Raw genomic sequence first — 24,900 nt, forward strand, 5'->3', positions numbered from 1 at the left:
ACACTCAAGTATGGATTTTTGGAGTTTTAAGTCCCTTTCTTCTAAAAACTTTTTAGGTAGTTTATCAGAAATGCTTCATAGAAATGTTTCCTGTTGCAATCTTGCTTCTCTCCAATTAAAACACTGATTACAAATCCCCATCCCCAGTAACTTACAGCACTCCCAGGGTCTGTGCAGGTGGCCTCTAATGCTTACCCTTAGCTTCATAATAAATCTGTCTTTGATGATAGCTATTATTTGGCGGGTGGAGGAAAATAATTTTTTGCTTACTCTCTAAATTAAATATTTTAATTCATATACAGTTGTAAGAAATAATACAGAGAGATCCTATGTACCCTTTCCCTAGGTACATCTTGCAACAGTATAGTGCAATATTACTACCAGGGTAATGACAATAATACAGTCAAGAGGCAAACATTTCCATCACCACAAGGATTCCTCATGTTACCCTTTTATATCCAAGCCACCTCTACAGATTCTTTATCACTTGGCAATCAATCTTTTTTCCATTTCTATAGTTTTGTCATTTCAAGACTGTTGGCTGGGTGCAGTGGCTCAGGCCTGTAATCCTAGCTCTTTGGGTGGCCAAGGCAGGAGGATCACTTGAGCCCAGGAGTTTGAGGTTGTAGTGAGCTGTGATGATGCCACTGCACTGTAGCCCTGGCAAGAGAGCAAAACCCTGTCTCTAATAATAATAATAATGTTACATAGGGCTGAGCATGATGGCTCATGCCTGTAATACCAGTGGCTTTGGGAGGCCAAGGCAGGAGGATCACTTGAGGCCAGGTGTCTGAAACAAGCCTGGGCAACATAGCCAGACCCCATCTCTACTAAAAAATTTTAAAATTAGCCAGGTGTGGTGACATTAGCCTGTAGTCCCACCTAATAGGGAGGCTGAGGCAGGAGGATCCCTGGAGCCCAGGAGTTTGAGGAACCCAGGAGTTCAAGCTTACACTGAGCTATGATTGTGCCACTGTACACCAGCCTGGGTGACAGAGGAAGACACCTTGTCTCAAAAAGAAAAAAAAAGAGTGTTACATAAATGGAATCATATGGTATGCAACTTTTTTAAATTGGCTTTTTTTCACTCAGCATAATTCTCCAGAGGTTCATCTAGATTATTGTGAGTATATGTATCATTATGTCCCTTTTTATTGCAGAATAATATTCTGTGGTATAGATGTACCTCAGTTTATTTAACCATTCATGTGTTGAAGGACATCTAGGTTGCTTTCAGTGTTGCCTATTATGAATAAAACTGCTATGAATATCCATGTGAAGATTTTTATGGGAACATAAGTCTTCATTTCTCAGGGATGAATGCCAGCAGTGCAATTGCTGGGTTCTATGGTAGTTACATGTTATATTTTAAGAAATCAAATTGTTTCCCGGAGTAGCTATATCATTTTACATTCCCACCATTTGTTGAAAAGGCTATCTTTCCTCCATTGACTTGATTTTGCACCCTTGTCAGAAATCAACTGGGCATATTTGTGTGATTATATTTCTGGGATCTCTATTCTGTTCCATTGATCTCTGTTTTAATATTCCACCGATACCACTTGATTACTGTTGGTATATAATGTCTTGAAATTGGGTAGATTGATTCCTTTCATTTTATTTTTCTTTTTTTTGAGACAAAGTCATACTCTGTCACCCCAGCTAGAGTACAGTGGCATCATCATAGCTCACTGCAACCTCAAACTCCTTGGCTCAAGTTATTCTCCTTCCTTAGTCTCCTGAGTAGCTGGGGCTACAGGTGTGCACCACCACACCTGGTTGATTTTTCTATTTTTTGTAAAGACGGGATCTTGCTGTTGTTCAGGCTGAATTCAAACTCCTGAACTCAAGTTATCCTCTTGCCTCCCAGAGTGCTAGGATTACAGGTGTAAGCCAGCACACCCAGCCTTATTGTTCTTTTTTAAAGTTATTTTAGCTATTCTAGTTATTTTTTGCGCTTTCATGTAAATTTGAGAATAATCTTGTTTATATTTACAAAAAACTCTCGCTAGGATTTTGATAGGAATTTAATTAAAACTGGATATCGAGGAGATATAGACCATTCATCCAGGTAGGCCAAATTCTAGGCCATAAAACAAGTTTCAGTAAATTTTAAAACATTAACAGCTTACAGAATATATTCTCTGAAAAATTTTGAACCATGTCAAAATAAAAAATAAATAAATACAAATTAAAAAGAATATATTCTCTGAAATTAGATGAGAAATCAATAAGTTTTCTAGAAATACCCAAATATTTGGTAGTTGAACAATATACTTCTAATTAACTCATGGAACAAAGAAGAAATACCAAAGGAAATTCTAAAACATTTTAAATTGAACAATAATAAAATTCAACATAGTAAAAATATATGGGATATAGATAAAGCAGTGCTTAGAGAGAAATTTCTAGCTTATATTATAAGAGAATAGAGGCTTAAAATTGATTATCTGAGTTTCCACCTTAAGAAGCTAGAGAAAGCTGAGCAAATGAAACCCAAAGTAGAAGAAAGGAAATAGTAAATAGTAAAGATTAAGTAAAATTCAGTGAAATAATAAAAAAATAAAAATCCAATGAAATAGGAAAGAGACAATGAGAAAATTAACAGAGATGACAAGTTGATTCTTTTTTATTTTTAAATAGAGATGAAATCTTGTTATGTTGGCCAGCCTGGACTCTAACTCATGGGTTCAGGCAATCCTCTCATCTCAGCCTCCTGAGTAGCTGGGACTACAGGCACGTGCCACCATGCCTAACTCAAAAGTTGGTTCTTGGCTGGGCGCGGTGGCTCATGCCTGTAATCCTAGCACTCTGGGAGGCCAAGGCGGGAGAACTTGAGGTCAGGAGTTTGAGACCAGCCTGAGCAACATAGTGAGACCCCCATCTCTACAAAAAAAATTTTAAAAAATTAGCCAGGTATGGTGGCACATACCTGTAGTCCCACTACTCAGGACACTGAGCCAGGAGGACTGCTTGAGCCCAGGAGTGTGAGGTCGCTATGATTGCACTACTGCACTCTAGCCTGAGTGACAGAGTGAGACTTTGTCTCAAAAAAGAAAAAAAAACAACAATAATAATATTATAATAATAGAGATAAAATGAGTCTCTGAAGAAGAAAATCAAAGCAAGTAAGCAAAACAAATACTAAAAATTATTCAAGAAAAATTTCCTGAAATAAAGAAAAATTTGAAACTACATATTCAAAGAGCATACTACAAAGCTGAGAATATTGTCCTAAAATGACTACCACCAAGACATATTCTAATAAAATTACTGAACGTTAAAGGAAAAAAGTCATTCGGGCATCTAGAAAAAGTATAACTTAGAAAGGAAAAATAAGACTTTTGAACAGCAAAACTTTATGCCAGAAAAAAATGAGGTATCATATTTAAGAGACTCAAGAAAGGAAAGTGTGAAACTAGAAACACAGACATTGTAAGTAAAAAGGGCACAAACTTACCAACATGCAAGATCTCAGGGAATACTGTTCCCAAGCCCCTTCCTGAGGAATCTAGGAGAGCATGAGCTTCTGCTAACCAAAATAAGTAGAATGACTGAAGGACTGGAGGTGAGTATGAAATATTATACAAAGTTACTTGTAGAACTAAAACTATGTAAGGGCTAAGAGGGAGCGAATATAGTATATAATGATGTAATATATGCCCCGACAATGTAGATTTACTATAAAAAATTTTAATGAGGTGGAGAATGGGAAATGCCTTAGCAAAATACTTTTTAAATGTTTTCAGTGATCATATTGGTGGTAGTGTTAATATTGTAATTCTAAGAGTGCTTTGTGTATAATATAAAATAAAAGAAATGACCAATTATGGAATATTCTAATTCTATCATCTCTTGTGTCCTTGAAAACTAGGATTCTTGGTATGGAAGAAAGGAGCTAGAGAAGAAAGAATCCAGGAGCCAACTTTGTTTTATTTTTTGTTTTTTCTTTCTTTCTTCTTTTATATTATACCTCCAATCAATGGAGTCCACAGCAGCCAACTTTGATGAGACTCCACTGGCCAAAGTTGAGACAGTTGGCACTTAATGATAATATTTCCGATGAATTGAAACCCATCAAATGTATATAAACTCATAAACTCATAATATTTTTTAAGTGGTCAACTTTGGAAGATGATAGAGATTCAATTCATTATCTTGAAAACTGGTAGAAAAAGAATGAATCAAACATTTACTCTGGCTTTCCTGTGTGAATTATATCACTCAGAAAACAAATAGTAGATGACAGGAAATTTCTCTTTATATTTCAACTAATCAATAAAATGAAATTATAGAAATAAGGGCACCATTTTGCAATCCCCAATGAATTAATACATACAGGCAACACTTGGGAAAATATCACAAGCACAGAAACAACTAGATTTACATGCCCTATAGTCTTGCCAAGGGAATCAAATCTGAGTGTGATTCAGCCTCTGGCTCTAGCTACCAATTCGTAGGAAATACTGGGCAAACAGCAACATTCAGATCTGCATCATGAGTATGTAATCAGCAAAATTCAGACTGTGGTAAACTCTATAAGTCAAATTGACATAGGAAAGTGACTCCCAATGCTGGGAGCCACTTGAAGTCCAAGTGTGTCCTTGGCTTCAAGCAAGAAAGAATTCATGAGTGAGCCAACAAAATAAAATGAAAGCGAGATTTATTCAGAAACTATAGAAAGTTAGAAAGTCTGGCCAGGTACAGTGGCTCACACCTGTAATCCTAGCACTCTGGGAGGCTGAAGAGGGCAGACTGGGCAGATTGCTTGAGCTCAGGAGTTGGAGACCAGCCTGAACAAGAGTGAGACCCCATCTCTACTAAAAACAGAAAAATTAGCTGGGCTCAGTGGTGTGCACCTGTAGTCACAGCTACTTGGGAGGCTCAGGCAGGAGGATAGCTTGAGCCCAGGAGTTTGAGGCTGCAATAAGCTACGATGACACCACTGTGCTCTACCCAGGTTGTTAGAGTGTGACTCTGTCTCAAAAAAAAATAAATAAATAAAAGAAAGTTAAAGTTTACTCCACAGACAGAGCAGAGGCAAGTTCTCCCTGCAAGAAGAGAATCAGCCCCCTGCAGAAACTATAGAAAGTCTACTCTGCAGAGTAGACGCTGGCACCTCCTACAGAAGAGAACCAGCCTCTTGCAGACGGGGAGCAGACTTGTATAGACGAAAACCAGCTTCCTCCTTCCTGTTGCCTTTCTATTTAAGCAGCCGGCTAAACAAGGGGAGGAATATTCATGTTAGGGATGGTGTTTCTCCACCATCTTGGTTCTAACTGGTTGGAACTTGCTCTGCTTCCATCCTGTTTTGATAGGGCAATTTGAAACTTTGGAGACTTCCTGACTCAGTTAGGCAATGTCTGCAGCAATGCCCAAAGCAATGCACAAGACATCACCTGTGCAATGTCATACCCAAAGCAGTACATGCCAGTTCCCTGTCTCAAAATGGCCCAGATTCTTCAACAAATAAATTGTAAGGAATTAAGAAAAGGATGAAAACAGAACTTTATAAAGAGACTTAAAGACACATCAATTGCTTTTAAATGGATAAAACTAAAACTACAGGCCAGACCTGTAATCCTAGCTTTCTGGGAGGCTGACGTGGGAGGATGGCTTCAGGTCAGGAGTTCGAGACCAGCTACTCAAGAGGGTTTGTAGGAGGATCGCCTGAGCCCAGGCATTCAAGGTTTCAGTGAGCTATGATCGAGCCATTGCACTCCAGCCTGGGCGACAGAGAGAGACCCTGTCTCTAACAATAACAAAAAAAGAAATGATAAATATTTGAGATGATGAATCCACCAATTACCCCGATCTGATCACTCACATTATATGTATCAAAGCATCACTGTGTACCCCATGAATAGGTACAATTATTTGTCAGTTAAAAAGAATAAAATTAAAACAACTTTTAAAAAAAGTTTATTGGAAAATTAAACATCAACTATATTATATTGAGAAATTATTAAATTTTTAGGTACAATAATGGCAATAAAAGTTATTTTCCTTTATAGATACATACTAAAACATTTACAGATCAATTGGTATGATATCTGGTTTTGCTTGAAAGTAATCTTGGTTAGTTGGGAGTAGTTGAAGGAATAAATAAATGAAAACCGGTCATGAGTTGGTAAGTATCAGAGCTGAGTGACAGGTGCCTGTGAGTTCCTTACACTATTTTCTCTACTTTTGTAAATGCTTAATATTTTATATTACATAAAGCAAAAAACTCTGCAAATTATTAAAAGACATTAAATATATAAGAACTACAGGTTCATAGCAATAATTTTAAAAGAGAGTGAAACCAAACCAAACCGTTGAACACCACTAGAAGCTGCTAGGATACCAACTACTTAGAAAATCATAAGTAAAGGAAGAGATTCAAGCATTTATCTTGCCATTCTGGTATGAACTTTATTTCAGGGTAACCACATGGTCCCAGAGAATGTGAAAAGTTTTTCTGTGCAGAATTAGAGCTAATAAATGAAGAAAAAAATAATAGCCTTAGAAAAATCACCATTTTTTTTTTTTTTTTTTTTTTTTTTTTTTTTTTTTTTTTTGAGACAGAGTCTCGCTTTGTTACCCGGGCTAGAGTGAGTGCCGTGGCAGCAGCCTAGCTCACAGCAACCTCAAACTCCTGGGCTTAAGCGATCCTACTGCCTCAGCCTCCCGAGTAGCTGGGACTACAGGCATGAGCCACCATGCCCGGCTAATTTTTTTGTATATATATTTTTAGTTGTCCAGATAATTTCTTTCTATTTTTTTTAGTAGAGACGGGGTCTCACTCTTGCTCAGGCTGGTCTCGAACTCCTGACCTCGAGCGATCCACCCGCCTCGGCCTCCCAGAGCTAGGATTACAGGCGTGAGCCACCGCGCCCGGCCTAAAAATCACCATTTTGTAATCGATAGTTATAAATAATTCGTAAGACGCTCATCGATAGGTAGTAAAACAAGTAGTTGAAAAGTTGACAGGAAACTTTATGATGCAGGGATCAGGCTACCTGACAATAGAAGGAGCCTGGGACCTGAAGTGGAACGCTGTCCAACCAGGAACATCTGTGCTGCGTGGAATAAGCGAAAAATAAATCTTTATTGTTTTAAATCACTGAAATATGGAGGCAATTCATTACAGAAGTTAGCTTACCGTGAAAGTATGCTATCTATATATATTATAACACATGAGCACATAATTACATATATTTTCAAAGATACATACATATCCAAACATATCATGACACATTTGAATGTGTGCCTATGTCAGGGAGAGGAGTGAGAATAGGGATCAGGCATCAAAAGAAGAAAATGAAATCAGAAAGAGGACTAGTGTCAACTGGTGATGAGAATTCACTACACTCTGAGCAGCATGGTTTAACTATTAAGAAATAAAAACAATAATTTAAAGAGAAGACAACTAATCGACCCTTTCCAGAGAGAACCCAGGCTAGTTCACCAGGAGTGTAATTATCTTCAGTCTTGAGGAGCACAGAATGGTCCCCGAGAGGATGCGGTGTTGAGGACAGAGCCTGCTAGAATCCTCCACCATGGTCACCAGGAGGGTCTCAGGCCTAAAAAGCTTTCTAAACTGAGAATTTCTCCCAGGCCTGATCTTTACCCTCAGCTCTCCCTAGTGGTGATGGCTGGTGCAGGAGGTGCTTGCTATTCTCCAGACGTGGGACCTGGACCCGCCACCTCCCCATTGGCACGACCTCTCGCTCCAGGGTGAGGGAGGCTGGACAAAGCACAGAGGTTCATTTCGGGCCCGGGTACATCCTGCCCACTCTCCATCCCTGCCTGTGGCAAGCTAAATAATGGCCCTATCCCCAAAGATGTCCATGTCCTAATCCCCAGAAGCTGTGATTTTTTTTTTAAAGAGAGATGGGCTCTCGCTACGTTGCCCAGGCTGGCCTTGAACTCCTGTGCTCAAGCCATCCTCCCGCCTCCACCTCTGGGACTACAGACATGTGCCACCATGCCCAGCTTAACCTGTGAATATTTTACCTTAAATGGCAAAAGGGACTTTGAAGATATGACTAAATCAAGGATCCTGAGATGGAGAGATGATCATGGATTATCGCAGTGAACCCCATGTAATCCTTACAAGAGAGAGACAGGAGAATTAGAGAGATGCAGGGATGGAGGCAGAGGTCGGAGAGGAGAGATGTTATGCTGCCGGCTTTGAAGACGAAGGAAAGAGCCATGAACCAAACAATGCAAGCAGCTTCTAGAAGCTGGAAAAGGCAAGGAAACAGATTCTCCCTTAGATTCTCCAGAGGGAATGTAGGCCTGCCAACACTTCAACTAGTCCAGTGAAACTGATTTTGGACTTCTCACTTCCAGAACTGCAAGATATTAAATTTGTGGTTATTTGTTACAGCAGCAATAGGAAACTAATACCCTGCCCCTGCTGCTGGGCAGCACTCACTAACCTGTTCTACTGGCAAAGTAAGGTCTATGTGAGTATGGAGGCTGGGGGGGAGGATCAGAGAAGACCTCCTGGAAGTCCCTATAGTCAAACTGAGCTCACTCATTACCTATCTGACGATGCGCTGTTAACAATGTGTTGTTTATAGGATTGCTAAGAATTAAAAATGTTTTAAATTACCTAATTAAAATATAAATGACCAACTTTTTTTTTTTTTTAAGTCACATCTCCTTGTGGGTGACTCCATGCATTGAACAAGAGTCAGTGAACACCCAGTGCATGCCTGGCACCATACACACAGTGAGCTTGTGTCCACTACAGCACCCAAGCACTTCTCACTGAACCTGCCACTGAGCTTCCAGTTAGCTCAGTGCTCAACTTCACTGCCCCCATCCTCAATGCAGGGCCTTACACTTGCCCACTGCCCATGACCTTGTGTCCCCTTGCTGGGCCCATCCCAGCCAGCACCACCCCTTACCCTGCCAGGCGCTGCTTCTGCAGCTGCCACGAGTAATCTCACCTCTGCCTTTGTCCTGAGCCCTGACAAAAGCCCCCAGCGTGCCTCGGAGGGCAGTGTGCTCCCTCTGATCAAATTTTCTACATCCTATTTTCATCTCACTCTCTCTTGTCTCTGCATCTCTCCCTTTTTATCCCTTCTCCTTCTTTGAGCCCTTCCCTATAACCCAGAAAAGTCTAAGCTAAGAGGAGAACTGAGCCTCAACCAGCTAATCTAGAGGCAGGTGGGAGGGACCAAGGATGTGGGTTTACTGGGTTTCTCTAGAGTGAACTGGAGCCTAAGGTACTCAGACAGGATGCCCAGATCCAGCTGGACTACCCAGGCAGCCTCACTCACCCCACCTCTCTGGCCCCTCAACACTCTCAAGTACCTAAACTGACCTGCAATTCACTGACCCATGGAGCTCCCACTCCTGGCAAGATCTGAATTTGCTAATTTCACAGCTCCCCAACCCCGCTTCCACTGCTAACCTCCAGGTCTGAAATGCTGAGCTCTGCTCCCTCGATGTCTAGACCTACTAGCCCTCCTTCCCAGAAAAAACGGTTGGTCCAGGACTGATTTTCCTCCTATCTGCGGTGCAGACTGTGCACTCTACACCCAGTTCAGGCCCAGGGTTCTCTTTCCTCAGAGCCTGCAGCTCTTTCTCTAAAGACTGAGCTGCCTCTTTAGGGAGGGCTGAGTGCTCAAACATAACAGGGGAAAATTGCTTTCAGTTCCTTCGGGCTTTGGTGGTGGTGACTGGGAACAGACTGGCCAAGTGATGCTGTGGGCATGTAGGCAGGCAAGCTGAGATCTCTAACCCGGGCATTGCCATAGATTTCTAATGGGTGACATTAGGCAAGTCTATGCCCTTTCTAGGCCTGTCTCACTAGCCTTCTGTGCACTGAGGGGGTTGGTCTTCTGAAAGGCTATATATCATTGGAGTTTGGAGGTTCCACCCAGCAACCTCGGCAATGGTACACAATGGCCACAAGGGGGCGGGCAACCTCTTCAACTCAGAAGTTTGCAGACCGAAAAAGTGAGCAGCTGGCATTGTGGTACACACCTCTGGTCCCAGCTCCTCAGGAAGCTGAGGTGGGAAGATCACTTGAGCCCAGGAGTGCCACTGCACTCCAGACTGGGCAACACAACAAGACCTCATCTCTAAAAAAAGAAAAAGTGGACCTCAAATAGGAATACTATACAATGGTTTCCAAGAGGAAGAGTAGTTAGTTACCCAAGGGCACACCACAAAATGGCAGCAGTAGGCATTGGATTAGGGTATTCGAATTCCCAGTCTGAGGGGAAGTCAGGAGCCCCAAGCCCATGAGAAGTGGTAAGTACAAGTCTTGTGGGCAGCACAGAAGAGGCTGAGAATATACTTTGGAGATTTCAATCTTTTGAGGGGATGGGAGGCGGAAAGAGGGTCTTTAGGGCAGGGCCATGACTGCATGTATTGCTCCAGAAGGACTGGGGTGGGAGTTGCAAAACAAGACTTGAGGAGTTTAGGGGAAGTAGAAATGATCAATTGGCTTCCTTCCCTTCCCCAACATAGAATGAAAAGTAGGGGATAGCAAGAGTTATTCCAAGATTTGGGGAAGACTCCGACAATGCAGGAGGACACAGTGAACAGCCAAAGATCATCTGACATCCTTTTTCCTCCTTTTTTCCCTCCAGTAATCTAGTTTCAGGGCCCAGGAATGACAAGGACTAACATATGGAGCAATTACCTGGGTTCAAAGGATTAATTTCCAAGAATTCATTCCCTGACATTAGCCACAGCTCTTGTCCCCCACTCTGGACCTGTCCCCTCTCTGAGCCCCAGGTTGGTAGCTTCCCTGAATTCCTTCCCTGATGTAATTCACAAGGGCCCTGGGACCTAGGCCCAGAGCCAATCCCCTGCTCCCTCCTCAGGTCCCAGAAATCAAGGGCTTGCTCTAAGAAGGAAGGAAAGAGGCTTTTCCCCTGTTCCCTCCCCCTTCCCAGGATGGAACCCAGAGACCAAAGAGCCTTTGTCTCTCCCTGCCACGCCCCCACATTGTAGCCCAGACAAGGGGATTCCTTGTATCCCAACCTCAGGCAGGCATCCTTGTGACCAAATGGTGGAGGGCCGGTGACAGCCTGGGGGAAGGGTAGTCAGAGAAGACCCAGCCTCCATCCAAGATTCCAAGATTCTGGTATAACCCCAGAGCTCTGAGACCCAGAGTTTCTCCCTCCCTGGCTCCTACCAACAGTGCGGAGAGGAGGCCAAGACTCATCTACATATAAAAGGCCTGAGGCCCTAATAGGAAACTGAGAAGGTGTGGAGACACAGAGGCTGCACCTGCTGGCAGGCAGACATGGAGCCAGAGCACAGGAATGGGGGCAACGCAGGTGCAGGGCAAGGCAGGGCGGCCAAACAGACCTGAGATCCCTAAGTGGAGGCCCCTGACAGTTTCTCTCCCTAACACCATGGGGACAGGAGTGTTGGCATCAGACAGAGATCCAGCCACAGAGAAAGTGAGATCTCCTAGGATAAAATGAGAATAGACCCTCTAAAAAGTAAGAACCTTCTGAAAAGCAGCACAAATAATCTGACAGTGAGAAACTTTCCTGCCAGGAGGGGTGATGTGTTCCCACTCACTAGAAGTAATGGTTTGGACAATAAATGATACAATCTCACTTAGCAGCAGGGGCTCAGATACCTCCATACTGACCTATCACCATCCAAGGACAGGTACAGAGGAAAGGCTAGGGCCATCCTAGCTGGAAATGACATCACTCAGCAGATTGGAAGGGGTAGGTCCACCAACCCCAAAGGCTTCTGGGAGGGCCAATCCATGGAGGGTTGGCCTAGAATGTCCATGTCCCTCGTCAATCCTCCATCTTGGCCAAGAGTGGTGGGCCAAGGTTCCTAGACTTTGGGTGAGGTAATTACACTCCCATCTCTTCATCAGTGATCTTCTGAGGGGTCCTAAATTCCTTAATTGTTACCTAGTGGGGGGGAGCTACCATCACACTACGAGCCATAGGCCAATCCTCTATAGTCAATATCTCTATGGAAATAGCTCTAGGGACCCAATAATTGAGGGATAAAGGCTGAGATTCCCTAGGGACCAGAGCGTGATCAGCCAGGTTTCCACGGTAACTAATTTCAGTGCAGCTTCTTCCCAGTCCCAGATTGAGGGAGCATAAATTTTGGGGGAGACAAGGGCCAAGAGATGAAAGAGCCACAGGAATACAAAAGGGTGGAGAAGTTGTTACAAGAAGGTCACATCATCCTGGCATGGCTCCCAGTACCAGTGGGCCTCGAAGCCCAGCTTGGCACTCTCGTCCTCTGGTGACTCAGGTGGTCCACCTTGGAGCCCCTCCCCTGGGGGCTTCCACATGGCCCTCAAGCTCCCTAGCCTGGTGGCTGTCAGGTCCACCTCAGTCCTGCCCCTCTCCCCACCAGGCACAGCCTTTGCCCAGTCCATCTCGGGACGGGGAGCCCCAGGGGGGGCCTGTTCATCCAGCTCACTGGGGACCACCGTGTCCAGAAAGCTGCCAAGAGAGACACTGTCCAGCCGGTCCGTGCAGCTGGTGTCTGGCAGGCTGTCCCAGCTGCCTCGCCTTGAGCGGCCGGGGCTCCCGCCTGTCAGGCTATACTGGCTGCTGGTGAGGCTGCTGCAATGGCTGGTCAACGTCCCCCGTTCCTCCAATAGCCAGCGCACGGCCTCGATGCCCTCATTCAAGGTCACCAGCTGCTGCAGGATCTTCACATCGATGGCTCGCAGGTAAGCCTGGGAGAGTGGGAGAAGGAATTAGTCCCAGGTTTCCGGGTCGTGGGTTTCCCCAGTGTTTTCCAGAAGCCCCTACCTTGTGGTCCAATAAACTATGCTTTGCTTTCGAGAAGCACAGAAAGATAATGGTTTGCAGTGTGGGCTTTAGAAGTAGACAGACTGCTGTGTCAAACTTCAGCTCTACCACTGTTTAGCTATGACTGTGGGCAGCTTTCTTACCTTCTTTCAGCCTCAGTTTCCTTGTTTGTAACATGGGCTAAATCACTTACCTCACAGAGTGGCTGTGAGGATTTTAAAATGCTGTCAATTTATTTATTTTATTTTTTTTTTTTTTGAGACAGAGTCTCGCTCTGTTGCCTGAGTTGGAGTGAGTGCCGTGGCGTCAGCCTAGCTCACAGCAACCTCAGACTCCTGGGCTTAAGCGATCCTACTGCCTCAGCCTCCCGGGTAGCTGGGACTACAGGCATGCGCCACCATGCCCGGCTAATTTTTTTGTATATATATTTTTAGTTGGCCAGATAATTTCTTTCTATTTTTAGTAGAGACGGGGTCTCACTCTTGCTCAGGCTGGTCTCGAACTCCTGACCTCGAGCGATCCACCCGCCTCGGCCTCCCAGAGCTAGGATTACAGGCGTGAGCCACCGCGCCCGGCCAAAATGCTGTCAATTTAAAGCGCCTGGCACAGAGTAAGGTCTCAGTTAACAAGTATTAAAATCCGATCCCATTGAGCTTTGAACTTCCTATTTAGGGTATTAACTATTGAACCCATCCAGATTCACCAGAAAGTCTTCAAAACAGCCAAAGAATAGCCAGATAGGGTATTGATTGGGCTAAAAGGAGGCAGGAGCTGGGGAATAATGAGGGACCTAACCTGGTTCCCTTGTCCCTTCAGTGTTTCAGTAGCAGCTCCTGAGAGAGGGAAGGATTGGCCAGAACTTAGAAGGCTCAGGATCCCACTGGCTGGGCATTCAGGGCTTCCCTCCACCACACGCTGGAAGTATTAGTTCGACTTACTGGGTAATCTCCAGGGTCCCTTCCAGCTCATATGCATTGAGTTCCCTTCTCCAAGTACGAGCCTGAACCTGTCCCTCCCCTGCTCAGGAGCCTTTAGGGGCTTTGCACTTCTCTTAGACAGCGCTGGATCCTAACCATTAGACCACCAGGGAACTCTGCCCTGCTGTTACAGAATGAAATCTACACCCTTTAGCAGTGGGTATTCAAAAGCCTGTCACAATATGGCTCTTGCTCATCTCTCTAGCTTCACCTCTAGCATGGTTCCCTGGAAACACAAGGTCCCACCACAAATGACTTTTTAAAATTAGTTTTAGTTTTATGTTTAATAAAAGTAACAGATGCACACAGATTAAAGAGACAAATAGTTCTACGAGATTATGAACACAAGCAGTTCCCCCATCCTAGTCCTAAATCCCACTTCCGAGAGACAACTATTATTATTTTTTTTAGCTGTTTATTTTGGTATCTACCTCCTAATCTCCAAATAAAATTCTTACATTGCTACTTCTTGATATTTAGGTTTTAGGCATTTTTCTATTGACTTCCCACACTACAGAAGGTTAAGGATTTAACTTTTATCCCACTCCCTACTCCTCTGCCATACAGATGCCTTTCCCACCTTCCATCCTCCCAATAGGCAATAAAACTATTCAGTGTTTACCTTACCTCTAATAAGACTTTGGAAATTCCATTCACAGCTAAGCCATATAGTTTACTACAGTTACTTTTGATTTCTTTTTTTTTTTATTTCAGCATATTATGGGGGTATAAATATTTAGGTTACGTATATTGCCCTTGCCCCCTCCCCACCCCTGCCACCGAGGCAGAGCTTCAAGCGTGTCCATCCCCCAGACAGTGCGCATCGCACTCATTATGTATGTATACACCCATCCCCTCCCCCCACATCTGCCCGACACCCGATTAATGTTATTCCTATATGTGCTCTTAGGTGTTGATTAGTGAAACCAATTTGATGATGAGTACATGTGGTGATTATTTTTCCATTCTTGGGATACTTCACTTAGTAGAATGGGTTCCCGCTCTATCCAGGAAAATACAAGAGGTGCTATATTACCATTGTTTCTTATAGCTGAGTAGAACTCCATGGTACACATATACCACATTTTATTAATCTACTCATGTATTGATGGGCACTTGGGTTGTTTCCACATCTTTGCAATTGTGAATTGTGCTGCTATAAACATTTGAGTGCAGATGTCTTTTGATTTCATATAACTTCCTGTTTTCCTTAGAATTATTATTATTTTGCTTAATTTGCTATGTAGTTATCAGTAAGTTATCCTCTAACTCTCCCCTCTTTTGTCTGAATTCCCCTCTCAAGTCTTTCAAACACAGTACATGTTCTATCTACTCCATCTTCTTAGAGCCATCTCTTAAGGAACCTTCTGATCTGCTCCAATCTGTCCCTGCTGGGATTGTCCTCTAGTGATTTCCCTTTATTATCTTCTTGGGAATTCCTTTGCCTCTTTCCTGAGCTGAATCCCTTGTTTCTTAGATTCCGTATCTTCTTCTTTCTTGATTTACTCCTTCATTTGGGTGGGTGGCACTCTCCCTCCAGTAGCATCTTGAGAAAGTCTGCATAAGAGGTAAATTTGTTGAAGCTCTGGGTGTTTTTTTTTTTTTTTTTTTTTTTTTGAGACAGAGTCTCACTCTGTTGCCTGAGTTGGAGTGAGTGCCGTGGCGTCAGCCTAGCTCACAGCAACCTCAAACTCCTGGGCTCAAGCGATCCTACTGCCTCAGCCTCCCGAGTAGCTGGGACTACAGGCATGCGCCACCATGCCTGGCTAATTTTTTCTATATATATTTTTAGTTGTCCAGATAGTTTATTTCTATTTTTAGTAGAGACGGGGTCTCACTCTTGCTCAGGCTGGTCTCCAATTCCTGACCTCGAGAGATCCACCCGCCTCGACCTCCCAGAGTGCTAGGATTACAGGCGTGAGCCACCGCACCTGGCCTAAGCTCTGGGTGTTATTAAATATTCCCTCCTCACACTATTGATAGTTCGGCTGGGTATAGAATTCTAGGTTGAAAAATTTTCCCCAGAATTTAAGACATGTTTCATTGTCTTTTAATTTTCAGTATTACACTTTAAAAGTCTAATGTCATTCATATTCCTGATCCCTTGTATGTGATACTTTTCTTACTCTTATTGGAAGTTTTAGCATCTTCTCTTTCTTTCCAGTGTTCTAAGTTTTCAAAAAAATTTGCCATGGTATGGGTCTATTTTCATCCATTGAGTTAACCACTTGATGGGCCCTTTTAATCTGGAAACTTATATCCTTCAGTTCTGGGAGATTTTCTTTAATTATTTCTCTTTTTTAAAATTATTTCTTTATTATTTATGTTCCAATGTTTTTCTGTTCTTTCTGGGAATCCTATTATTTGGATGGAGGATATCCTGGACTAATCCTCCATTTTTTTCTCTCTTCCATCTTTCATATTTCTTTCTTTCTTTCTTTCTTTTTTTTTTTGGAGATAGAATCTCACTCTCGCTTTGTTGCCTAGGTTAGAGTGCTGTGGCATCATTGTAGCTCACAGCAACCTCAAACTCCTGGGCTCAAGGGATCCTCCTGCCTCAGCCTCCCAAGTAGTTGGGACTACAGCCATGTGCCACCATGCCCAGCTAATTTTTTTCTATTTGTTTTTTTTAGTTGCCCAGCTAATTTCTTTCTATTTTTAGTAGAGACAGGGTCTCACTCTTGCTGAGGCTGGTCTCAAACCCCTGACCTCAAGCAATCCTCCTGCCTCAACCTTCCAGAGTGCTAGGATTACAGGTTTGAGCCACCACACTTGGCCTCTTCCATCTTTCTATATTTGCTCTAGTTTCTGAAATATTTCAACATAATCAACTATTTTGAGTTTTTCTCTTTATTTCTATCATGTTTTTATTTCCAAGTGTTGTTGGAACATTCTCTGAATGTTTTCCTTTTTCATAGCTTCCTATTTTTGTTCATGGCTGCAATATTATCTTTTATCTCTCTAAGGATATGATTAATGATTTTTATTTTTATTTTTTAATTTCTCTTATTATCAGTAACATTTTTTTTTGAGACAGAGTCTTGCTCTGTTGCCTGGGCTAGAGTGCCATGGCATGAGCCTAGCTCACAGCAACCTCAAACTCCTGGGCTCAAGCAATCCTTCTGCCTCAGCCTCCCATGTAGCTGGGACAACAGGCATGCACCACCATGCCCGGCTAGTTTTTTTTCTATATATTTTTAGTTGTCTAGCTAATTTCTTTCTATTTTTAGTAGAGACAGGGGTCTCATTCTTGCTCAGGCTGGTCTTGAACTCCTGACCTCAAGCGATCCTCACCCCTCAGCCTCCCAGAGTGCTAGGATTACAGGTGTGAGCCATCTCGCTCAGCCTGATTAATGATTTTTATAAGTTCTCATCTCCCTCTCTTATCTCCATTTCATTCAAGTTGCTTTTTTTCTGTTTAGGTCTATATAATTAGAAGGTCAGATGTTTATGATCTTTATTGCTCACACTTCCAAGTGGATCTCTAAAATGACTGGAAACTCTGAACCTCACTACAGGGTGATCTGATTGGATTGTTTGATTGGAGAAGGTCTAAACTCAGCATCTCTTTTCTCCTCTTGAGTTTGTCATATTCCCCATATTATACCCATCTAGATAGTATAATGTAAGTAAAGCTGCCAATATTCTAGGAGCCAAGTAGGGGTAAAGGCTACCAAGGGTATTTCATAATATTTAGTACATTTTTATTTAATCCCTCTTGCCCTCAGCTGTGTTTACTGTCTCCTAACCTGGGGACCTTCTGTCCTATTCTATACATACATACACAGTCACTCATAGCTCAACAATGGGGATATGTTTTGAGAAATGTGTCGTTAGGCAATTTCATCATAGAGGATGAACATCATAGGGTATACTTACACAAACCTAGATGTCCCAGCACCATTACTGAATATCAGTCATTTATCCTACTTGATCTGTAATGCCAATATCAAGTGCCAAGTATCAGGTTTCTATTTATGCTCCATTATAATCTTATGGGACCACTGTTGTATATGTAGTCCATTGTTGACGAAAACATCAGTATGTGGTGCATGACTGTATACATACACACACGTAATAAATGTTTGATAAATGTTTATTGTACTTGAACAGTGTTTATTGAATTATTCATGAAATAATTGCTTTACTCATATCTACAATGATAAACCAGAGTCAGACCAAGTATTTATATACTGAGAAAAACCAGGCACTGGAATTAGACCTAGATTCAAATTCCAATTCTGCTATTAATGAGCCATATGAAATTGGAATTTTTTTTCTTTAAACCTTCATTTATTATAATATGAGGATACTATCTAATTTAAATAGATGGGCGTGGTGGCTCACATCTGTAATCCTAGCACTTTGGGAGGCCGAGGCAGAAGGATTGCTTAAGGTCAGGAGTTCAAGACCAGCCTACGCAACAGCAAGACCCCAGTTCTACTAAAAATAGAAAAAATTAGCCAGGCATCATGGCACATGCCTGTAGTCCCAGCTACTCAGGAGGCTGAGGCAGTAGGATTGCTTGGGCCCAGGAGTTTGAGGTTGCTGTGAGCTAGGCTGAAGCCACAGCACTCTAGCCTGCGCAACAGAGCAAGACTCTGTCTCAAAAAAAATAAATAAATAAAATAAAACAAAATTCTTTAAAAAAAAAAAGTTTATCATGAGAAATGAAGGCAACATATTAATGTATAGCATGCCATCTGATAAGTATTAATCAATAAATGGTAGCTATTGGGCTCCACATATTACTATGATCAACTTATTTACTATGTATGATATTATACACATAAACATATACATATATAAGTTTTCATCCATGGTTCCTGGCTCATAACTCCCATAGCCCTTGTTACAGTCTCTTGTTATAATGTTGGGGTGCTTTAGGCCTCAGCAACAGGCCTCAGCATCTCTGTCTCTGACCTTTTCCTGCTCTCTTTTCACCTGCCCAAGGCAGGATTCTAATCTGACTGTGGGTGATAAGACCCTCATTCCAGAGAGGGTCCTGCCTCATACCCTGGAGAAAGGAATGCTGCACGGGGAGGCTGAGAAGAATCTAAACAGACAGGCCTTGTGGGTTTAGCTCATACCCTTTTTGTCCAATCACATTTCAACACAGTGTCCATGCTTCAATCGTGGACAACCAATAAAGTCTCCATAAATGTCCCAAAGGACAGGGTTCAGGGAGCTTCCGAGTACCTGAACACATGGAGGTTCCTGGAGGGTGGCATGCCCAGGTAGAGCACAGAAGCTCCGCACCCCTTCCCACATGCCTTGCCCTATGCATCTCTTCATCTGTATCCTTTATAGTAAACCAGGAAGTGTTCCCCTGAGTTCAGTGAGCCACTCCAGCAATTTGAGCAAAAGGGAACCCCAACTTGAAGACGGTCGGTTAGAAGTTCCGGAGGCCTGGACTTAAAGCTGGTGTCTGAAGAGGAGGGCAGTCTTGGGGACTGAGCCCTCAACCTGTGGGATCTGACACTGTCTCAGTGTCAGAATTAAATGAGAGGATACCCTGCTGGTGTCTGCTGCAGAATTGATTGCTTGCTTGCTGGTGGGGAGAAATTCTCACACATTTTGGGGCCACAAAAGTCTTATGTGTGAATGATTATTGATGTGTTGTATTAAGTGAAAAGATAAAAACATGGTTTGGGTTTTCCTAAACACTATGGCAAAAGCATAGAGCAAAATTTTATACCTGAAATTATTTGTGTTTTTGGAACAATAACACAACTCTAGTTCAATTAAACAAATGATTATTTGGCATATGGATTTTCTAATAATTACAAAGATAGTAGAGAAATTATCCCTGCTCAACAAAAGCTTCCAGTCTCAATAAAGGGAGATGCACATAAATGAGATAACACAGATTGTATAGACTATTAATAACATGATAAAGGAGATTATCTTCAATTCTTTCATCCAGGGGGCAAATACATGAACAGTGAAAAACAACAATCCTAGTCCACGACCAAACTAAATGCATTAACCAAAACTCCTCATGCTAAAAGCACTTCTGCTATGTTTTCCCTTTCTTCCCTCCTTTCCTCTTTCCTTCCTTCCAACCTCCCTCCCTTTTTTCCTTCTCTCTCCAAAACTTTTATCTCCAGTCTTCTGCTTGATAAAGGAGTAGCTGGCACCTGGTTGCACAGTAAGGGAGAAGATCTTAGAGTATGATTTTTTTTTTTTTTTTTTGAGACAGGTGTCGCTCTGCCATTCAGGCTGGAATGCAGTGGTGTGATCATAGCTCACCGTAGAATCAAACTTCTGGGCTCAAGTGATCCTCCTGCCTCAGCCTCCTGAGTAACTGGGAATACAGGCATGCACCACCAAGCCCAGAGAATTTTTCTTATTTTTTTGTAGAGACAGGGTCTCATTATGTTGCCCTGGCTGGTCTTGAACTCCCAGCCTCAAGCAATCTTTCAGCCTCAGCCTCCCAAAGTGCTGGGATTACAGTTGTAAGCCACCTTTCCTGGCCTGGAATGATTCTTAAATGTTCAACCAACCCTTTCATTTTCAGCCCCACCTGTGCCCCCAGTTCCAGAAATACCTGGTGCTTCCAACTCCTGAAACCTTTGAGGGTTGTCATAGTACAAAATGCATTGCTCTTCAGCTTTCTCCACTGCTGGCTTGGGACTTAGCTTTTTTCAGGTCTGAATTAGTTACCACTCTTATTGCTGCAGTTCAGCTTCCAAAATGTTGTTCCTATCATCTTATTCTCATTGTCATAATTGCTTCATGCCTTTTTAACATAATCCTTCTACTGGCTTTTTAGGGGAGTTTCAGGAGGGAATGTAAGTAAATGCATATGTTCAATCTGTCATCTTGAACTGGAATTCCCACTGACTTCATGCATTCTTCAAGGCCCAGCTCAAATGCTACCTCCTCCAGGAAGTCTTCCCTGTTTTTCCTCAAGATGGAATTAATGCATTCAGTCATGGGACAAATATTGAGTGTTTATTATAGGTGTGGCACTGTGTTAAATGAAGGAAGAAAAGGCACCATTTCTTACCCTCAGAGGGTTCATAGTCTAGTGGGTAAGGTAAGATAATGAAGCAAGCTCTTAAAATTCAGTGTGGCAAATGCCAGGGGAAACAAGTGCTGCACAGAGGGCTGTCAGTACCTAGAGGGCCATAACCCAACTGGGGGAGGTCAGGAAATGCTTCCTAGGATAAGGGACATGAGCTGAGACTTGAAGGTTAAGTAGAACTTAGCCAAAGAGGTGGAGAGAAGCATTTCAACCAGAGGAGACAGCCTGTTCCTCCCTCTAATCTGAGTGGCCTTTCCAGAGCACAGACCCAGCCATATCACTCTATGGTCAAGACTCTTCCAGGAGGCCCTTCCTGCATTCCAATAGCACTTATCATCCTACACTAGAGCTGTTACTCTTTCTCCCCTCTTCCCTAACCAGACTGAATGAACTCCCTGAGAGCAGGTCCTGCCCAGTTCATTTCTGGTGCTCAACCTAGGGTTGGGTAAGTCACATTCAGTTCTGTGATTCTTTTGCCCTTCCTCTCCTTGGTCCCTCTGGTGGTCACCAGGGTTCAGGGGGCTGGGTTATACTGTGTTGCTGGGAAATGAATCTGAGGGCCAGATTCTATAATCCTGTGACAGTGGGATTCCCTGACTGTGACAGCATCACTCCCCAGAATAGAAAAAAGCAAGGCTTTCTTGCCAGAAAAAGAAACACTCATTTCACACCATCTCTTGGAAATGGAGTAAAGGATAAACAGCTCAGGAGAGATGCAGCCTCAGTGGCTACCCCAACCCAATTCTCTTCCCAGGGGGATTCAAGCTCCCTGCTCCTGCCCCTAACATCTACGTATCAGGCTCTCTCCCAGCCCTGGGGTCCCCGTATGCCTCCCTCTTGCTCAATCCAAATCAGGCCCTGGGGTAAAAGCTTGGAGATCCCAGTCCCAGCTCCCTAGTGGTTGACTGTCAGAATATTGTTAGTGAAAGGCTCCTACAGATCATCTGGTTCCACAATGCCCACCTCCCTATACTCCCCCCACCACAAGGAAGAAAAACAGGCCAGGAGAGAAACAGGGTCTTGCTCAAGACCACAAAATGTTTCAGAAGCAGAGGCAGGACTTGAACCCATGTCTTCCCCTTCCTTGCCTAAAGCTTTTTGTCAAACTGCTGTGTGGAGGTGGGTTGTCGTAGTAACAGTTCTTTGGGTGGGAGAACTAAGGAGGGGAGGTTGCCATCGTTTCCCATTCCCACATATCCCAGCCTGGCCTGTTCACTCACCCTTTGAATGAAGGGGGTGTGGGCAGGAGGAAAGAGGCCTAAAGGCAGGACTGACCTTGGCCTCATGGGCAGGCTGCCCACTCCCTGCAAGGAGAGCTGGGAGAGGGACAACTGAAGGACAGTCCTTAGAGGGCTTAGACCAGCCCTGCCTCCACTGGCTCCAAGGGAAACCCCCTGCCCCACCCCTTGTCCTTCCTGGGTACAACCCAGTGGGCAGGGCAGAGCACAGGAAGAGATTAATGACATCTTGGCCTGAGGAGGAGAAAGGAATGGGGTAGGGATCCTCTCCCTGCTCTGGCCCCAGAAGGTTCCCTCCATTGTGCCCTTCACAGGCAGCCTTAGGCCCCAGGCCAGCTGGGTCAAGAATACAGAGAGACAAAATCAGAGTCCAATGTGCCCCATTAAAGTTTACAAACAGGTAGTTTCCACTGAGGTAGAAAAGAGACCCAGTGAGACTAGGTGTGGCTCCTCCGCTGACTCCGTGTGTAAGTTCAGACAAGCCCCCAAACACTTGCAAGCGTGTTTCATCTGTGAGATGGGGGAAATAATGATCCCTTTTCTCATTTCAATGGCATAAAATGTTTTAAAATGGTTTAAAGTGTCTAAGCAGGTCTCAATGGTAAAGATGTAAAGTGTAATCAGATGATCTGGGTTCAAATCCTGACTCTGCTTTTTACATTTTTTTTTTTTTTTTTAGTAGAGACAAGTTCTCGCTATGTTGCCCAAGCTTGCCTTGAACTCCTGGCCTCCATGCTAGCATTATGCATGCCTGGCCTGCTTTTTACTTTTTGCATGACCTCAGGCAGTTACTTAATCTCTCTGTGCCTCAGTTTCTTCATCTATAAAATATCACTTACATAATAACGTTGCTGTGAAGATGAAGAGAATATCACGTGCAGTGCTCAGCATGATGCCTGGCACACGCATGTGGTGAAAGTTTTCAAAGCAAGACAGTCTAAGTAGGCTCTTTCTAGGCCCTGATCTATAGTTTGTACAACGAGGCAAAGCCAGGCCCTCCTCCTTGCTTAGGTGGGTACAGCCACAGCCCCACTCTGCAGAACTGGCATTCCCCTCCAACCTTCAAGGCTAAATACACACTTGGCATTCCAGTCCTCCCAAGGAGCCTTCCCTGACTGCTCCACAACCAGGCTCTCCTCCCACCCTCCATCTCAGAAGGTCAAAGCCCTGGCTTGTCTGGGAACCCCCATGACCTCCTTCCTCTGCTCCCTCACAGATCAGCCTGGCACAGAGCTGGGCACACAGTGGGGCTCCAGGAAGACTTATTAGCTGACATAGTCACTGTGAGCTCCTGGTTCCGGGCCAGGAGTGGCTGGCAATTCCTCAGTTCCCCAGAACTGGCTGCAAAGTGGTGGCAGGTGTAAATCACCCCCCTCACCGGAATCGCAGCCCTGGGGAGCCTGCTGGGGCCCCAGCTGCCCCTTTGGCTCTGAATCTAGACCGGCAGCTACAGGGAAAGAGGAGGGTTGCTGTTTCCTCTTCTCCTCCCCAAGAAGGTACAGATGAGATCCGAATATCCAGTTTACCTGGGAGGCTGGCAGGGAGGAGACTGAGTCGGAGGTGAGGGGGTAAACACCGATGGTGTAAACACCGATGGTGCTGCCACTACTGTCTCTGCGGTGGGTCTAGGAACTTTCAAGTGCTTTAAGCAGGGCTGGAGAGGTGTTGAGGAAAGGGAGGATGTTTTCAGTTCCCCTAGTCCAGGTGGTTTTCAGCAGATATGCCCTTTACCCAAATCTCTTCTGTGCTGAAGAGCACCACAGCCTCACAGGAACCAAACCCTTTCCCAGTTGGCAGGAGGAGAAAAACTGGTTGGTTGCCTTACACACAGGGGCTGGGGGAAGAGGTGGCCCCGTATGGGTGGGGGAGGATTTATGCTGCGCTAGGTTCTCAGAACTTCCCAGCCCTCACCTCCCCGCTGCCAGTTATTCGACAGGAAAAACTTCCAAGAGGCTGTGTCTCCCACCCCAAGTCCCCAGGATCCATCAACAAACACCGCACTCACCCTTGGTGGGGGGCAATTAATGGACGTCACTCCCCCAGGATTTATGGATTGATCTGGGAGGGATCCTGAGGAGTTGGGTGGGGAGTTTTAACTCCTTCCTCTCCAGCCTAACTCTGGGGGCATGAGTTCGTCCCTTCTGGCCCTACGATGGGGACTCATCCCCCTGGCCCGTAGAGTCCACACTCACCAGCTCCATCCTCAGCGCCATGATCTTGTCCCCAAGGCCGTGGCCCGAGCTAGTCTCCCCCGGGAGCAGCAGGGCGCCGGAGATTCCTGGCTCCCACTCGCCGCGCAACCCGCGGAGCAGCCCTTCGGGGGTCTTCCTGCCCACCTTGCCCTCCACGTCTCGCAGGTCAGGTGTCTGGGACTCCACCGTCCCCTCCATGCGGGCCCAAGCCTGAACAGGGCTGGGCGACCGGACGCCGGGGTCCCGCTCCCGGGGGTCCTCCCTTCTCCGCGGCTAAAGCGGAGCGGAACCGGTGGGTCCCCGCCCGCGCGGTGCGGGGGCGGGCGGCGGGCACCGTAACACTCAGAGAAGCCGCGCAGCCCGGTGTGTAGATATATATCCGAGTGCTGCGCACACTACTTCTGGCCCTGGGTGGCGTGGGGCCGGGGCGATCCTGGATTTGGACCTCAAGGAACACTGGGAGACCTCAGCGCCTTCGCTCACCCTGGCACTGAATCCAGCCAGGCACACAGTCGGCGCCCAGTGAGTTTGCTGAATGAAGACAGCAGCTCGGTCAGTCAGGGATCTGGGAGTTTAAGGAACAGTGGTACAAGAGTTGCAGGTTTGGAAGGCTTCCTGGAGCAGATGAAGTGAGTCTAACCCGATGGCTGGAATTTAGCTTCCCACTCAGGCTAGAATTCAGACTGAAGAAGTAGAAAGGCACAGCCA

The 24,900-nt window shown here is 44.5% G+C and overlaps 1 protein-coding gene across 1 annotated transcript; it reads right to left on the reverse strand.

Annotated features, from left to right (window-relative positions):
* Positions 1–12,048: 12,048 nt before the first annotated feature.
* LURAP1 (leucine rich adaptor protein 1) lies at positions 12,049–24,496 on the reverse strand. The gene is made up of 2 exons (XM_045545513.1): positions 24,193–24,496; positions 12,049–12,679 (listed from the first exon to the last, which is right to left on the reverse strand). Exons 1-2 carry the CDS (start codon positions 24,388–24,390, stop codon positions 12,158–12,160), a joined length of 720 nt encoding a protein of 239 aa, XP_045401469.1. The 5' UTR covers positions 24,391–24,496; the 3' UTR covers positions 12,049–12,157.
* Positions 24,497–24,900: the final 404 nt, after the last annotated feature.

This window comes from Lemur catta, chromosome 3 (assembly GCF_020740605.2).
Source record: "Lemur catta isolate mLemCat1 chromosome 3, mLemCat1.pri, whole genome shotgun sequence".
NCBI lineage: Eukaryota > Metazoa > Chordata > Mammalia > Primates > Lemuridae > Lemur > Lemur catta.